Raw genomic sequence first — 18,943 nt, 5'->3', positions numbered from 1 at the left:
CTAAACCATGTCCTGAAATGCCACATCTACATGTTTTTTAAATACCTCCAGGGATGGTGATTCCATCACTTTCCTGGGAAGCCTGTTCCAGCACTTAACAACCCTTTTGGTGAAGAAATATTTCCCAATATCCAGTCTAAATCTCCCGTGGTGCAACTTGAGGCCATTTCCTCTTGTCCTGTCACTTGTCGCTTGGGAGAAGAGACCAACCTTCACCTCACTACAATCTCCTTTCAGGTAGTTGTAGAGAGCGATAAGGTCCCCCCAGAGCCTCCTTTTCTCCAGACTAAACACCCCTAGTTCCCTCATCCATTGCTTGTAAGACTTGTGCTCCAGACCATTCACCAGCACCATTGCCCTTTTCTGGATCCGCTCCAGCACCTCAATGTCTTTCCTGTAGTGAGAGGCCCAAAACCGAACACAGTATTTGAGACGCGGCCACACCAGTGCTGAGTACAGGGGAACAGGCACTTTCCTAGTCTTGGTGGCTATACTATTTCTGATACAAGCCAGGATGCTCTTGGCCTTCTTGGTCACCTGGGCACAAGCTGGCTCATGTTCATCTGTTAACCAACACCCCCAGGTCCTTTTCCACCGAACAGCTTTCCAGCCACTCTTCCCCAGGCCTGTGGCATTGCATGGGGTTGTTGTGACCCAAGAGCAGGACCTGGCACTGAGACATGTTGAACCTTATACCATTGGTCTTGGCCCATCAATGAAACATATAACAACTATTTACGCTAAATATATAAAAAGTTTCCCAAGACTTAAGAGGGGGGAAAAAAAGTCTGTCAAAAAATAATCAATTAGTGAAAAAGAAATTACATTTTCACACAAGTTCTGATTCCAGTATTATTTACCAGTTTTACCACTCAGAATTATAAAAATAAAAAATTAATTAGTTTGCAAAACCACAAAGTTAATGTAGTAATGGGAAGTAGTTTAGGAGTTTTAGTATAGCTGAACGAGTAAGCCCAATGTATATTAGATATCTTTGGATTTATTTAATTATCTTAAAATGCAAGTGTAATTAATATAGGAAAAGGATTACTTTATAAATTAATGATATGTAATATTTTCAGAGATTCTTATAAGACAAAATTATATAAAATTAATTATTTACTATAAGCAAACCTAAAAGTTTTGGCTATTGTAGAGAAAGAAACCACTAACAAGCTTATTTAATTAAATATACTTCTAAATTCTTTGCAGAATATACAGGATGACATGACATATAAAAATTTAGATACATAGCTACATCAAGGCTTTGAAATATTTTGATAACATTGATAGACATAAGGTATCAAATATCAAAGTTGTTTAAATTACTTAAGACGATGAATAAGCTTTTTACAGGATGTGAGTTTCTCTTACTATGTTATTAATGTAAATACTACTGTGATGGGTAGAATGCCTCACCGAAAGTGCCCTTCACTGAACTGCCAGTTGAGACCTGACAGCTGTGCCTTTTTGGGATGCTCTACCTGAAGCACAGATCAGGAAAAGACACATGGGCAGCATGTTTATGAGAAGTCTGGTCAGGGTTAGAGCAAACAGGGATGGTGGAAACTGAGCATCTGTTTCTTGTTGCAGATCTCACCTCAGGTTGTCAGATGGGCACGCGCCAAATCATTGACTTTTTCCTGGGGAAAAGCCCCAGCAACTTCAAGTTATGTGCAGACACTAGACTGTTCAAAACCGAAATACACGGGAGTCACGGGAGACTTGGAAGCTTGGTTGAGCAAAACCAAGTAAATCTGCAACAAAACACTTGCTGACAGGCACATAAACTTCTTTTTGTGTGTGAAAGCTAAGGTGACCCTATCTCTGAAATTACTATTACATCTCTTTAGCATATGTCTACATCTGAAAGGGTTAAGTGATTTGTGAAGTATTTTGACTAAGACAAATTAACCATCTTGTATGCTATTAGCCCATAGCAGTAACTATAGTATGAATACAGCAGGAGATGAAATCAAAGTGACTAATAACTTTTATTTGTGGATGTGTCAGGAGTGTTTCCAGCCCTGTTTATCTTCCTGCAATCAGACATGGCATTAAATAGAATTCTCTCCTTACTCCCAGATTGCACTTTGCATGAATCCAGGCCAGCTTCTCTTTGTTACACAGCTCCACCCGCTGAGGCTCTCACTTACTAGCAGAACAGATCCTAGCTGGGTCATAGATCACTAAGTCTCCCAGACATGCAACCATGCCTTAACCTTGTAAGCTCTTTCTCCCTTTAATCACCTTAAAACCAGGCCCTGTGAAAGATCTTTTGCTAATCTACCCCAATAAGTATAGGAAATTTAAGAAAGCTTTGTGTTTGGTTTTTGTTTTTTTTTTTTTTCTTCAAATACTCTAGAAATACATAAATACTTATACGAGGACTTTTTGCTGTGGCAATGCCATTTGTAGCACTTACATCACAGAGCTGAAACATGTTCTGTTGAAGAGGAAGGAGAAATTGCTCTTGCTGACTGAAAGAATCAATGCAAGTGTAAGCGTGGCCAGCTCCCCTAAGAGAAGGAGCAGGGCTGAATACTTCATACTCTGAAGTGAGAGTCCCACATTCATGTTAAATTAGGTGAAAGAGTGAATGAAAGGGAAAAGAAATTTTCTGATAGAATTCCTCTCATATCTATGTGACACTGAATGTTATGCCCTTACAACATGGAGTGTATAGGAACAGAGTGAGCTATGACAAAATAAACAGCCAGGAATAAAATACTGCCTTGGTGTGTATCCAGACCAATTACTGAAGCCCTCACGAATCCATGGCTCACAAAGCAATTCCATTAGTTCTGAAGCTAGAAGCAATGTAACTACACCTGTAAAGCATCAAGCTCACACTAAAAGACCTCCCTCTGCCCTCACGAAATGAGAGTATTTTGTCAGACATTCAGTAGTCATGGTGTATGTCTCAGCTTTACTACTGAGGTGGAGGGATATGTGAAAGGGATGGTCCTGTACCAAAAGGCAGAAAAAGTAGTTCATTTGTATCTAAGTGTTTCATCTGGACTTGACAGGCTCTTCCACACTGAAAACAAACACAATAGAGGAAATTATTTTGGCTGAAGTAATGAGAAACATCAGTCCCTGAACAGTAAGTTGTAGCAATGAACGGCTCTAGGTGATTGATAAATGCTTTTTTTTTTTTTTCAGAAAAACTATTTTACTATTTTATCTCACTCTAACTCACTTGCGATTGACAATCCTTTCATAAAGGGTCTAGGTCTTCAAATAAGCAAAGATCTTCACATCTATTTCACAAGTGAGAGAGGCAGAGAAGCTTGTTTACATGAAGAATCACCAGGATTAAAGAACATATCTTTACAGGAAAATTACTAGACTGCATCAGGGCTACCCCTTGATCAGGAACAGAGGCATTGATGTCTAAAAAGGAAGCAGTTGTGATATTCATGAACCATGAGTTTGGAAAGGTGTTTATGTCCCAACAGTCTAGATTCAGCCACAGTGATCAAAGTCCACAACTTTACTATACATGCCAAGCTACCAAACCCTGACAGTGACTCCTAAAAACTTAGTGCTGTTGCCCCTCTACTTCCCAGTACATTTATTATCGTACAGAGATGAAACTCGCTTCAATTTTCTGACAAGCATAGTAAAAGACCTGAGACTCAGTTTTCCGACTTCTGTTTTTTACAAAATGCTTTTTCAACATGTGAAACAGAGACTCAAATGCAAATAGTATTTCCTCATTGTTCTCTGGTTGTATTACACAGTGTAATACAAAAACTTCTGGAAGTATTCTTCACATACGCTTACTCTCGCCTTATATTCTTCCCAAGGCATCGGTTTTTGGCCATTGCTGGAGACAAAGTAGACATTTGGTCTATGCGGTACAGCTGCTCTTTTGTTAATTTTTAACAACAGTGCTAGAAAACAAATTCTGCATAAATTCCTCTTTGATTTTTGTTGTCTATGAGAGCAAATGTTTAGGCTTCATCACATTTTTAGCTATGTAAGTATTTTTTTTCTGAAGAGAGGAATTTAACGCATTCTTCAATATTGTGTAGATACAGTGCTGAAAAATGAAAACTGCAGTGTCAGAACCACTGTTGAGGGAGCAGTAACAACTTTCCTCTCAGTAGTATCAAAATAGCACTGGTTTTGTGCTGCTGCAGATTTCAACATAGCTGGGAAATAAAAAATAATATTGTTTAAATAAGCATACAATTCAGTCTTAAGTATGCAGCCAGCTGTACATAAAAATGAGGAGAAATATAAGCAAAAATGAGGATTTACTTGAATCAGGTCTTTAGCAAGCACACAAACGTGCAGCTTGAAGTAGTGTTGACAGATATCTTTCTCTCAGGGTAATTTGCATTTGTCCAGACCCTTTCTAGCAAAAAGCAGCATGTCTAAAACCAGACATATTGATGCAAAGTTTCCATGCTTACTGGCTGTAAGGAAAAGAATTAATAACTCTCTACCAGCAGAGTTTAATCAATGATTTACTAAACTGATTATTGCACAAACAGTCCACTATTGCTTTTGGGTGATTGTATGCATACTGAGGAAGACACTATTTTACTGTCACCCGGAGTAAATGCATGATGTTAGTGCCTGTTTATACAGAAAAGCAAAGACGTAACTCAATTTGCAAACAGAATTAAATATAATCTTTTTAAAAGCCAGTAAACATCAGGCATAAGTATTTTTCTAAACGTTGTAAGCATGACTCCAATGTTATTTGCATTTACTTACTTATTTGGCTTTGCATTTTCCCCCTAGTTCATGGTTTGTTGTGCCTGGAAAATTTTAAGTGATCTGGCATTTTGACTACATATTTTAAGCATTGCTTTACCAAAGACTACAACAACATTTACCTTCAATAATTTACATACTTGCCACTACTACTTTTTCTTTGATTTGTACTAAATTTGTTAATAATCTGTCTCATAGTCTCTAGTCTCTATTGCGCAACTTGTTCTCACAGTGTTCTGATCTTCGCACAGTCATATTCCACGCCTAATGCGATGTTGCCATCTGTTGACCAATTTAGCAGTTGTAGTACTAAGACAAAACACTGAAGAACATAAAAAAAAATCCAAAAGATTTTCTAAGTTTAAATCTCAAATTTGTATTTACTTCTTTTTTTTTATGTAGGAAAGTTTTTAAAAATCTTAGTATTTATCCTTAACATCTATTAATTTAAAGAAAAAATAGTATTGGGCCTTCAAAGATCTTCAAAGGAGATCCACTTAAGGAGACTGTCTAAAGGGTAAATTGGAAATACTTTGGGAACTATATTGTAAGAGAAACATATTGCATGGATGGAATTGCCTATCCTGCTATAATGTTACATTTTTCAGTTTCAAAGTGTCCAAAGGGATCAAGATAATATTGCTGCAGAAAAAAAAGAAAATAAAAAGGGGGTCAAAGTGTTTACTATGTGATTCGTTATTCATCTCTTTTTGGATCATGTTCAGTTTAAACTTAACTACAGACAAAAAAGCAACATGTTTGTATAGGATAGTATTTCAGATGGATTTGAAAGGGTACAAAAATTACTTTTATCAGGATGTATAGTAATAGCACAGGCAAGAAGTTCTTCATGTCTCCTTCACTTGGCATCTGAAAAGTTTATTTATCTCTAAATGACAGCTTGTCAGACTATGCATTACATTTTTTTTGCCTCAAAGGAGATTTGTAGGATTAACTTCAGAAATACCAGAAAGGCTTAAAAAAATTCCAACCATGAGCAGCATGTATAAAAAAGGATTCGTTGTACATAAAGTCATTAGAATAAAGCAATTTTAAAACAAAATCTTTTAAAGAATTTATACATGGAAGTCTATTAAGAGAACCCCAACAAACCCAACATTAAAAAAAAACTTTGATTTTTTTTTTTTTTTAAATATATAAGTATGGATTGGCTCTATTAATATTAATAAAACCAAGAATACTTTATATTTATACAGCAATATATAAACTAAATCAACTCAGTGGTTTAAACACTGCATTGTGGTGCTGACTTCAAGAACTTATATGAATATAAGAATTTTATGCAATCTCTGTTTAGTGACTCACCTTTGAATCATCAAGTTCCAGCTTTTTCAGAGACTTTCTGACATAATCTATGAAGGAGGATGATTTAGAGAAAGTTTTTCCAACATGTCGATCACTGCAAATACAGTATTGATTTGCAGGCTTTTACACATCCAACAACAGACATTTACACATTTTTAACTTAATTTTTAATTCAGGAGAAATAAGTCAGTTGGATGGCTACTACTGCCAAGTTAGTAACAATTTTTCTTTTATCCCTACTACTTAAACCAAAACAAGCTATCTAGAACTTGAAGAAATTTCTAGCTACAGCAACTGTGCAGTTGTACTATGGTTGTAGTATGGTTATTATTAGTCAGTTGAAGGTTGCATTTAATTTCTCCCCTCACATTTTTATTTCCCTACATGAATGACAAAATTCTTATTTTTGCTGACAGATATTTCCTTCTATACTACTATAATACTTATATAATTTACTATAATGCTGCTGTCATTTATTTACTGTCAACCACCGGAATGACCAAATGCCAAGTTGGAGTAAAATTTCACTTTTTCTTGTTACCTTGTGTTCTTATGCTTGCAATTTTTATTTCAGTAAATGATGTCAGAATTTTCTCCTGTTTACAACTCAGCGGCCTGCTTTTGAAGGCAGCCAAAAATGTGAGTTGTTTCAGAAAGCATATTAAAAAAATGCATGGAAACTAAAAAAAAAAACAAAACAAAAACCAAAAACCAAGAAGTAAAAAAAAAAAAAAAAAGAGGAAAGCTTTATCCTGACAGGACATTTACATTTGTTCTTTTCTCTGTGTTTAAAATATCGTGGAGAAACAACACGCAAAGTTTTTGTTAGTCTGAATTCTCTTTCTTGACTGTGTCCTAATGTAATTCCTCTTCCAGTTGTGCCGCATAGGAGTTAAATTTTCAGCTACAGAATTTTTAGCTACCGAATTACTTAGGAAGAAATACACTCCCCTCCACTCAGTGAAATACTGAATAGAAATATTTTAGTTCAAAACTTTTTACCCTCTTTATTCTTTGTAAACTGCCTTTCTCCTTATTTAAAGAGGTCAACAGAAAGACTTCACTCAGTGGTATCTCTAATGCTGTTTAGGTGGCAAGGATTCTCACTCATTGAGAATCATTTCTGTGGTCATATTTAATATTCAGATGCACCTAAACATTTGGGCTGATGCAGTCTGAAAATCAATTCATTATTATGTTGTTTATGTATTATGTTCACATTTATGCATATGATTATGCCTCCTAATCACAAGCTACTGTGATTAGGTAGAAAGAAACTGAGTGGGTCTGGCTGGGATGGAGCTAACTTCACAGCAGCCCATATAGTGCTGTGCTTTGGATTTGTGACTAAAACAGTGCTGGTAACACACCGATGTTTCAGCTACTGCCAAATAGTGATTGCACAGCATCAAGGACTTCTCTGTTTCTCCCTCTGCACTCCAGGAAGTAGGCTGGGGGTGCACAAAAAATGTGGGGGGACACAGCCAGGACAGCTGACCTGAATGGACCATAGAGATATTCTACACCATATAACATTATGATCAGTAATAAAGCTGGGAGAGTCTTCCCAAGGTAGCCACTGCTTTTATTTCAAAAGTATAATTTTAATCACTTCTTCCAAGCTATACTTCCTTTAACAAATGAAACATATTATGATCTACCTCACACTTCTTTTCTTTGCAGTTTAGTATCCATGATTTTACGTACGATATTTTACATAATTTTAAAATGAACAAGCATTTCTTCTTTCAGGAGTTTGACCTTCTGAAAGGTAAGCTGTCTGGCTCTACATCTGGCAAAAGATTTGGGGGTATCTACATTAGCACTTCTTTTAGATTAGGAATATACTTCTGAAATGAATTTTCTGGTTTTCCCCACCTCTAATGCCTTATTCATACTGTGGAATAGGATCAGAGCTCAAATTCAATTTAAATTAAACTGGAAGGTGTGCTTCTGAATGTGCTCCAAGTGCTGATGGGCACATATTCCACAGAATTAGATAACATCTAATCCAACTACAACTCCAGAAAAAGAGTATAGTTCAGATGACAGGCCCTCAGAAACAGCTATTCAAATGCCATCCTATAAGACTCCAGTACATGCCAGTGTAGACACTGTAAGTAGCCCTTTACAGCCACGATGGCCATTGAGCTTTAAGCAGTTTTTCTCAGGACAGATGGAAATGTCTGTCTTCTGCAGTATCAAAGCTGCCAAAACCTCTGCATAAAAGGGTAGCCCAGGATTGTATTGACTTTTTAGTGAATTTACTTTCAGTTCTCTGGTGAAGTTTTACCCACATGTCCAGTATGAAAGAGTACCTAATTCAGCGATGGCTAAAGGAAGGGCAATATATTTGTGATATGGATTTAGGATGAACAAATCTATTTTGCATTTTAATAACACTATGCATAAACAGTCTGATAAGACTGATTCTTACACCCTTCTGCTTTCTGATAAATACTTTCTCTACATGGTAGAGGTAGAAGAGAATCAGATCTTTGGTTCCTATTCTGTGAACTCAGAGCTTCTTACCTTCTGGTGACACCATAAATTTCTTCTATAATAACCTGAAGAACAGCTCGATAAAACAATGATTCTGTAGGCAGCTGCAAAAAATTTTACCACAGCAAGGATTTAAAATTGGCATTGAAATTAAGATCAGAGTAACAAAACAGTATTCCTTGACTACTTATTGGCTTGTATTCTTTACAATCAGTCATAAAAAGTTGAAGAGGACAATTTACTAATGTTCTTGCATCCAGTTAAAATTACATTTGGGTCAGATTCTAACAAAAACGTGAATGCAAGAAAAAAATAAGAAACTGAAACTCTGAAGTAGAAGTTCAAAGGTTGGCAGAGGGAAAAAGTACTGATCATGATCCAAATTCTACTACACAAAATGAAAATAATAATTTACCTAAGCTGTTTTAAAGACAAAAGGAGTAATCCCCTACATGAATCACCACACACTGTAGTCTGAACCATGCAGAAAGTACAATGCTCATAAAAAAGATTACACTGGAAACTTCATATCTCTGTGAATGAGAGATCTGTTTGTATAAAAATAGCTAATGCTCGCCAATTAAAAATTCACAGCAAAATGCATTTACTAGGGCCAGTGGGCTTACATATGGAAAGAAGAGGTCTCTCAGCCCTGGCTTTTAAATATTTGCATTGTTAGTGTCCACCACCCCCAAAAGGATAACTTGCACAACAATAATTCAAGGTATTCACTAGTAAAAAACATAGAAGGATTAAAAATGAGAATGATGATGTTTCTAACAGGTTCAAGCTTCTGTCATAACAATTTCTATTTTTACATTAGTTGATAAAACACTGGGACAGAGTGATCCAAACCAGGGATATCAGAAGGACATTTGTAGTGAATTTATGTCTGAGCTGAAAGATAGCGAAAGAATGTAGGAAGGGTAGTTTAATGCCTTAAGTTTTAAGCTGAGCTTTTTTTTCTAAACTCTTAATTGCCAAAAGAAAACAGATTCACTAGGTACAATCACAGCAATAGAGATGTGATTTCATAATGACACATGCTATTTATCAGGATTCGAAGTAGTGTATGCTAGTCTTTTAGATTCCAGAAATGCAGAAGTTCAATAAAAGGCCAGGGATTAAGTGTGTTCAAGGAGGAAAAACACATTTTATCTTAGAATGGCTAAAATAAACAATATTACTTACCATTTGGCCAACTGCAACTCGCTCCAAAGCCTTTAAGTGTAAAGGAATTAAATTGCTGATATGTTTATTCTTTATCAGAACATTTTATAAACACATTGTGTAAAAGTCAGAGGAGATGACATTTTTAAAGATTAATGGTGTGACATAACATGAGCTTGCACACTTTAATGTGTTAATACCTTTAGGGACTCATAATCAGCTCACTCCTGTTATTTTGGTTTATTTATAGCAGAAGCAATGACAACTAACTGTATGGAAATAGATGCATGTAAAATTTGTTTGTTTTTCTTAGTATTGTAAAAGAATTTTAGAGGATTACGTTCTGTGGAAGTGCTAAAAAGAAATGCATTTTTCTTGAGTCTGTTCATACCAAAATACAAATAATTCACTTTGTATATTCAACTATTTTAAAGTTCAATGTACAATATCTTTAAATACTTTTAGTCCCTTGTATTCAGATAAATTCTGAACTTCTGTATGTAGAGAAAACAAAAACTTCAGAGAGACTGCAGTTTAAAGTACTGTGCATTACCTTTCACTAGATTCTTCATATCATAAATCCTGATTTAGGTGTGAAAGTACTTGATTTTTATGATTCATAATGACAAAGAATGACAAATAATTAGAAGCATGGAATACTTTTCCACACTTGAAAAGACACTGCGTTTATAAAAATTTCAACCCAGTATTAAAGATCGTAGTAGAAATGAGGACAAAAATTCAGTAAATTATCTGACACTACAACATATTAGATAGCAAACCAAATTTGCCTCACCACTTGTGGGTCATTGTCACCTTTAGTCCCCAAACTCCACTTCAGTAAATAAGACTGCTTGTGTCTGAATCACCCACTTCTCCTTCTTCTAGCTTTAGAACTGATCTTGTATTTTAGACTGTTCTTCAACACGGTCCAAGTAGTTGCAGTTCCTCTGTTCATGGCTTTGGCTGACTCTCAAATCTGACTTCTGCTGTATAACCTATAACTTTCATACCAGCATATACCCGCTGCTGCTTAGAAAATGGATGTGGGTTCTAATATGTACTGCAGGGGTCTGAAACTGAAACTCTCATCCAGAACCTTTGGCATTTAGCACTTTAACCAGTTTGAATGACATGTAATAATGAACACCAGCAATAATGATCATTGCACAGCAGACTGATTTTCTCCTAGCCAGCCATTACCCCTAGGAAGATGGGTGCCTAGCTGCACTGTGCTGTCTCCCTTGTACCTCCTAGAAGACATCCTAGTCATGAAAAATGCATAGAAAAATGCATAGTCGTGAAAAATGCATAGAGAGAATTACAAATATAATAATAGGAAAAGAATCCAGTGACACAGGAGAACTCTTTGCCTTTTGTGAATGTTTAAACAAAAATGTTTTAAACTGCCAAATTTCTGTGATTTCTGTGAAATTGAAAATAGATATATTTGTCACGATCGGTACTGTCTCTTGGGAGTCATTTGCTTACAAAATTTATCTTCCTACCATTGTTGAAAAACAGCCCAAACGTTTTCTTTCCAAAAGAAATGGAACGGGAAGGGAAATAGCTAATGTGTCAGCTGAGGAAGAATTGGTATTGTATAACACTGACAACAAAAAGTGAAAATGCAAATCCCTTTTACAAAGTACTTTTTGTGATTAGATTTACAGTAACATCTCTAAAATGAACAATTTTTTTCTAGTACCTTGCCAAGAGTAACACATTTAAGCCTTATGAATACTAAACAACTGTCCTCCTATTCTTTCTCCTGATAGCATTTAACTATCATGTTAGTTCAAGTTTATATAACCTTGGTGCATTAGCCTAAATTGTCTTTAGTCTACACTGTTCTCTGTAACGGAGGCATAGAGCTAGCAGCAGAGGCTAGCCAGGACCTGATGTGATTCACCTTGATACCAGAAATTAAAAATTAATACAGGAAAGGAATAGTGGTCTAATTGAAACAGTGGTTGAAATGTTCAGTACCTATCTGTTTTTTCAAATTAGACAACAGTTCATCATCCTGTCTTGATGAGGTTATGTCTTTAAAAGCACTTTGTCTCTTGGTGCAATGTTAAAAAGATGTTTCCAGTCTCTTAAGCCATATGGATTTTAGAGCTCTTCTAGTTTTTGGAATAGGCAGGTTTGTCCGGGTTTTAAACAGTCAGAACATGCAATATTATGAATCATGAAGGTGTTGGGGGAGTTACTGATTGCAATCCTTCTACAATTACCTTGCTCACCCTAAGTCCTTGGCCAGGAATTATTACCCTGAGGGGTTACCTTGTTTAGGTTTCAACAAAGGTTTGGCCTTTCTGTCCACTCTTAAAATACATTTCTGTCAATACTCATTTTTTCATGCCTTCAGCAAGAATAAAATGTATAAAGCTGGAAGGTCAGCACTATTTTTTTAAGATATAATTCATCATGCTTACAACATTAATGATGTTATTCTGTAGAGTCTTGGATTAAACTCATGGCTTTAGGATTAGAAGCCAAAAACAATGAATCCTGTAACATCTGGATAAAGCTCTCAGTAGGAAAAAGAAAAGAAGATGAATCATACCAAGCATGCTGACATTCTAGCATTGCGACCACAGCACCAGCCTTTGTCCTTCAAGTACTGACACATGGGAAATCCACACACTTCATTGGGGCATTCTGCAAAATGGAGAAAAAAACCCAAAAGGCACAGCTTTCATGGGCTGTTTTTCTCTTACAGAATACAAAGTACTGAGCAAAATGAACAGTAGTTAGCAGTAGCAGAAACACTTAACTGTTCTAGTACAGTACCAAAACCCATGGTCATGCTATAAAAAATGTATTTTTCCCTGTACCAGATGTTTTTAGCTTGCTGAATTTCTGAAAACGTCAAATTTTCCAAAATGATTTGTCTTTTACAAAAATTCACCCAAAAAAAAATTCCAAGGGACAAGAGAAGAATTTGCAAATACTCATTGCACCCTATGCCTTGCCATGAGTCACAAAATGTAAGCTTGGCAGTCGTTTAATGTAGCAGGACTTCAGTATCCCTCTCATTGGGTTCTTCTTCAATCATAAACATCTTCCAAACATGACACAGAAAGTTGTTTATTTCAGTACTTATTTATTTCAGTTCTGAAGGCCCTTTCTGTTGTGAGGCAGAATGTTTGTTTTCCAGAAAAGAGCAGCTGCAAAGGCTCTTGCTGTTTCTTCAAAACACTGAGAGGCATTTGCATCACAGTCTGTGCTCAGTGTGTTCAGTAACATTTATATTTTGAATAACAACACGATTCTTCATGTTTAACACTAATGCAAATGTGGAAAAACTAAAAGTATAGGGATTACTTTATAGATGCTCTTAATACCCACTTTTAAATGTAGACAAAACCTGCAATGTATTGAATTTTCATTGGCACATTTGTCAGCTGATTTTTTAGAATGCTGAATAAGAATCACAACTTTAAAAAAAAAACCCAACAAACCAACAAAACCCCCAAATTGGCTGAGATCCTGGCTTTTTAGCATAGAAAGATGACTGGCGCATAAAGATAAATCATATAACAGTGTTAAAAAGAGGACAGCAGAAATACGACTCTTCGAATTTACCAACAATCTGAGACACATACATGTAAGTAGAATTAATTTCATGAAAGTTAAGCAAAGAAAAAGAGAAATCATAAGTTATAAAGGATATGACCCTTTTCCCCGCAGCGAAAGCCCTTTGTTTTCTAGTGGCAGTCCGCAGTCTCTACTGATCTCTAGAGAGTGACAAGGCAATCTTCTGCAGGCAACCTCACATTTAGCTCTCCTTTTTGCCCTGAGAAATGGCAGAGGCTCTTAGGGGATGAATACTGGTTTGAGAACCATGATTTAAGAATAGGATTTTAATTCTATTTTATAAGTGCCTAATGACAAGCTATAGAATATTCATTAACTTCAAGTCTAATTACTGAGTACCTGGAATAATACTGAGTATTTCTACTGCAGGGATTGTAATAAGCACTTATTAAATATATATATTTTTTTTTTGCAAAGAAAACAATGACTGCCATGGTTCCTATTGTATGATTCACACTATTAAGTCTTTCTAATACATCTATTAAAATATTTCAAAATAAAAATTTGCAAACTGAGTTAGAAAGATTAAATCACTATCTTTTTAAGTAATCCCTTTCAATTTGCACCCTGTCCTCTAGGCAAACTAATTCATGCAAGTTAAAGTTGCTACCCACTGAGCTACAATCTCAATATTAGTGCACTGTACTCATGCATGATTCTGAAGAATTTATGATACTTTTGAAAAAGATAATCAGGCAAAGCACCATCTTCATTTAAATTACTGAAGCTGTAAAATAGGAGAAAAAGAGGGAAACTAATGCTCTAACTTAGAAATTTTTGTGTATATCCAAAGTTGACCACATATATACAGTATTGCCTTGAGTTTCATTTAGTTTTCCACATCCAGGCCACTCTCAAGCACACTGCTGATTTAAAAAAAAATAAAAAATTGTAGGATGAATATATCGCTATAAAGTTATAAAGTTTATCAGCTACATTTTAAAACCCTGGAAATTCTTTTAACGCCTGTAACTATTTTCAGATATACTTAATATTATACAGTCACTAATTACCATATTGTGCATCTATCTGATAAGACAGCAGCTGTTCTGATCTGTACAAATCTCCCAAAACATTCAATCAACACTTTAAATATGGGTATTCTATGGAAGATTTCACAGCAAACAGCTCAAGTGTTCAACAACGCATGAAGCAATTATGTTATAATTCAGTATAGAGGAACCAATCAGACAGAATTCATTCCATTAAAAGTTAAGAAATTGAGGAATCTAGGTAATCATTTGATGAACTGAACTGAAGCTATGCTGGGGTAGAATCCTAGAACCTATTAGTTAAATAGCTATAACTTTCTCTCTCAACTAACCTCTTAAAAACACTAAATCACGCATTTAGTAAAATGAATTGCTGCAAGTATTACAGAATCACAGAATGGTTGAGATTGGAAGGGATCATCGGAGGTCACGTACTCCAACCTCCCTGGTCAAGCAGGGTCACCTAGAGCACATTGCTCAGGATTGTGTTCAGATGGCTCTTGATTATCTCCAGGGAAGGAAACTGACTTCACAGTTTCTCTGGGCAACCTATTCCGACGCTCAGTCAAGACCAATGTGCTTGGGCCAGAGCAGGTCACCTTCACAGACACCTTTGAATCTCCGCACCCCTTTCTTCAGAAATATGTCTCAGTGGCAGGAGTAAAATTTTCAAGTCTACAGACTCAGGAAGATTACATGATACAGAATTGCCACCAGAGCTAAGAAAAACATATCTATATATTCAAAAAAAAAAAGAAGAAAAAAAAAAAATCCTTTTTTTGAGCAAAGGTCTTCATTAAAAAACATCATTAGGTTTCAATTTAATGAAACACTGTATTTTCTATTTTGTATATTGCAACAAAATAAATAATTGCAAAGAAAAAAATAAAGTTATGTTCTAGAACAAAATCTATAAACCAAACTATAATTTCACAGTAAATAACTTACAGAGGAAGAGAACATAGGAAACATGATAGAGTTACAGCAGCATCATGAACAACATTCAAACTTGTATCCTAGTTCAGCTTTGTGGAACAGGATGGTTCTTTGGAAACCTACGCAGATAAAATACTGGTTAACGTAGCTTGAAGATACTTGGCTGTTATTGCTCACTGTCCCCATAAATTGGAGACATCTGGCAGAAGTCAGAAAACATTCTCATCAAAATCACCCAGTTACACAGCAGGATAAACAAAGTGTAGATAACTCCAAAATGTATAATGCTGAATAGAACAGAAAAGAACAATTCCAGTCATTAACCAAGGAAAAAAATTCCTATTATTTCCATCTGACTGAGCTTACTAACATTCATAGTTTCATGGAAGAGTTGTTTAAATATGTATATAACATATTTAAACAAACTAATCCTGTCCTTACCATTCTTTTTTTAATAGTAAAGAACATTTTTCTGGTACGCATAACATCTCTCCTAGAAAAGGATTTTAGTAGAATTTTTTCCAAATTTTCACCAACTTTTTTCATTACCATTTTTTTCATCTCTTTTGAAAAACAAAGGAAATATATGGATCTTAGCACATAGGTGGGAAAATACTTTAAAATATTCACATTAAGCAATCCTTCAATGGATTTACCAACTCTTCCTGTGACCACATCGATGTCTCATGACTAACCCTTCAGCAGCTAATTTCTCACACTCCTCTAACAGGCAGAAATGTTACACTATACCATATACTATATGGAGAAGCTGTCTTTGGTTTATTACATACTTGAAACCCTGTGGGGAAGATTAACACTTCAGGAAACAAGTGCAAATATATCCAGATGCCAGCCACAACAGAAAAATATTAATAGAATTTTTCACTCAGTGCTCTCTAGCAAAGGAGAATACAAAGCCTCACGTCTATATTTGTAAAACATTTTAAATTTAAATAAATGTAAAGTCTCATACTTTACCTTTGACCAAACAAGACAAAATTTTCTATAAAGTATGTCAGATTACCTTTCCACTTCTTCTGGGAACCCAATACTGCTATTGTTTTTTAATATTTTGTCAGAATGAAGTTCTTATTTCTTAACTTGGTCCTGGAAGTCATGTTATTTCCTGTCCTCTAATTATTTGTAACTTTTTATAAGACCGTCAGTAAATTGCTCTTAAGTTTTGTAAAGGAATTGAACTCCCATTTTGTGTAATTTTTATAATATTGCAATAGTAGTGGCATATACTATCTGGAGCACCTGTACTATTTTGAACTTTGTGTGTAAAGGGTAGTCTTTCTATTCAGCTTCAAAATGAAAAAAAAAAAAAGGCGATACATATGGCCATCTGATATACTGAAAACACTATACTGAGTAATAAAAAAGTATAAATCACAACAAATATATATTTATAGTTAGATCAACTACAACTTCAGGTATTTAATTCTGTCTAGATGCAGAGGAAAGCTGCTGTTACCATCTCATTCACCAATCCAGTAAGACTCTTGCTGGCTCAGCATTGTTTCAAACAAATTTTCTAAAAGAGTTGTCTAACTAACAAAACGATTTGTGTAGCTAGGAAACTGGATTTCCAAAACACACAACACTGAATGTTTTCTATTTGTTTCTTTTTTTGGTAGTTACAGGAAAAATATCTGGCAGTAGAAGTCAGATGAAAGGATTTTACTAGGTAATCCTGTATATGCACAGAGGTTTCCAAGGAATTTCAAGAGTATAGGACAAGCTTCTCCACTATCTTTAATATTTAGCCTTCCATAGTTCATGTCTAAGCAAGAAACTACAACTTCTAGTGTGTTAAAATTTACTTTGCACAGCTTTATGGCACTATATAGTTTCTATGAAATACCAGGACAAAACCACTTTATTTTACTAGAGAAATAAGCTTCACTAGGATTCCGTGTGGTCTTTCAGTTTCTTGTTTATCTTTCTTTGCTAACATTTCATGAAAATGTATTTGTATTTACACTTCTCATCTTTTTAATTTCTTGCAATCCCAAACTATTCTGAACTACAGTTCCCAATATAACAACTAACTTTCTGTGTTTTCCACTTCGCCTTCTGGAAGAGATAATTTTATTGAGCTAATGTATTGAACACTGTTTTTAAACAGAAATGATCCCAATTCTGTCACAAACCACTGCCTATCCCAATGGCTAATGGATAATTTATTAAAAAAAAGCCAACATAAAAATCGCTCTTTGTGGTATGGTAGAGATGATTATAATGTCTGTTTGGAAATTTTTCATCTCTTTAAAAACACAGTAACACAAATAACTTACGAAAATGGCAAAGTACTATAAAATAGAGGATTCTGATTTTCTTGAAATGCACTTTATCTTTCTATTTTAAAGAGTTTAAGATTTTCTAGTATATACATAATGATAACAGAAGATATTTACTTTTTAGTAATGAAATTCATCAGATTGTAAATAGCATGTGGCAAAGAGACGGCAGAAATATCCTTTTAGTGCACAGTTCCCACTCACTTTATTTTGTTTAAGAAATCATATTCTCCTTAGGAAAAAAAAAAGCATTGCTTGCTTCATTCCTAAATTTTATCTTTACTTAGGGCAATTATTATTGAAATGTTGTGAAACACCACTCTTTTGAAGTTTTCAGCATGAGAACGTAACTTCAAGAGAAAGAGAGTTTATTCTAATTTAGCACTGTTATGCTGATAGTACACCCACAGCTAGTGCTTACGAAACCACTCTAATGGTAGTTTTTAGTGACAGATATCTTAAATTTTCCTTTAAAAATTATCATGAAGACTGAAATCAGTTTCTGTATTGAACTTTATCTATCAATTTTTCTCATTTATTTTAATACAGAAATGTATTAATGATTTGAAATTATATTATTAAAATGTTAATATTAAGAATTTGAAATGTATTTCAAAATGGCTTATTATGAGTAGTTCTTAATAATACCATTCAGTGAGTATAATCTTGTCAGTTCTGAATGCTTAAATACATCTTTGTCTTTTACCATTTAAGAGCTGCATTGGATAAAAACATCTACATCTACATTTATTTGTAAAGTGTGATCAGTATCAGCCAATGTAAAATATTGCATGTAGCAATGTAATCAGTTAATGTAGAAGTAGTCCTAAGAGAACTTTGAATTCCTATCTTGGTTTTGGTTTTTTTTTATTACATTATAGTCACATCATCTATCCATTTGCTATTAATTTGATATTGCCATCTATTTCAGCTGATTCGTTCTGTACTTCCAATTTCCAAATTCCACTACAGTTACGAATTATAATTGCCCAACTTGCCTCTCTACTTCAGTGCATGATTTAGATATTCATGATGGCAATTCCCACTGATTCATACAGCTGCTTTTCAAAGGTTTTATTGATTTTTTTTTCCTTTTCTCAGTATCAAAGCATGAGAAACCTGGGGTTCAGACACTTATTAGTTAAATTCAGTTGCATATTTGTACTTCACATCCAGTGCATTTGAGTATCTATGATTTCTTTCTGTGATCATGAATGAAAAAGAAAAACAAAGGTGAAAATAAAAGAAATGCAACTATGTGAAGGTTCCATTTTGAACTACTCCTGGGAAGCTAGAGAATGCTCAAGCCAAAAATAAAATGAGTGCCAACTGGACAGAAAAAGCACAACTGACTGGAGATCAGACACAGCTATCACTGTG

The 18,943-nt window shown here is 34.9% G+C and overlaps 1 protein-coding gene across 9 annotated transcripts in view; it reads right to left on the bottom strand.

The window, feature by feature from the left end:
- The window catches only part of METTL25 (methyltransferase like 25), a 61,253-nt gene that overhangs the window by 10,776 nt on the left and 31,534 nt on the right, over positions 1 to 18,943 (bottom strand). For 2 of the 9 annotated variants that reach the window (XR_003990489.2, XM_030478840.2), the window contains exons 6-9: positions 12,299 to 12,393; positions 9,751 to 9,780; positions 8,590 to 8,663; positions 6,058 to 6,104 (exon numbers count right to left, since the gene is read on the bottom strand). Coding sequence is in view for 6 of the 9 variants with exons in the window: in XM_030478840.2 (XP_030334700.1) it covers positions 6,068 to 6,104; positions 8,590 to 8,663; positions 9,751 to 9,780; positions 12,299 to 12,393 (236 nt within the window). In the remaining 3 variants the exon portion in view is untranslated. Of the gene's footprint in view, positions 1 to 1,241; positions 3,041 to 6,057; positions 6,152 to 8,589; positions 8,664 to 9,185; positions 9,781 to 12,298; positions 12,394 to 18,943 lie in introns of those variants that run through there. The other 7 variants (XM_030478835.2, XM_030478839.2, XM_030478836.2 and 4 more) reach the window with 6 other exon arrangements.

The sequence above is a fragment of the Strigops habroptila genome, chromosome 3 (assembly GCF_004027225.2).
Source record: "Strigops habroptila isolate Jane chromosome 3, bStrHab1.2.pri, whole genome shotgun sequence".
In the NCBI taxonomy this organism is placed as follows: Eukaryota; Metazoa; Chordata; class Aves; order Psittaciformes; family Psittacidae; genus Strigops; species Strigops habroptila.
Note: the sequence above shows the minus strand (reverse complement) of the source record. Positions and strands in the feature narration are given on the sequence as shown.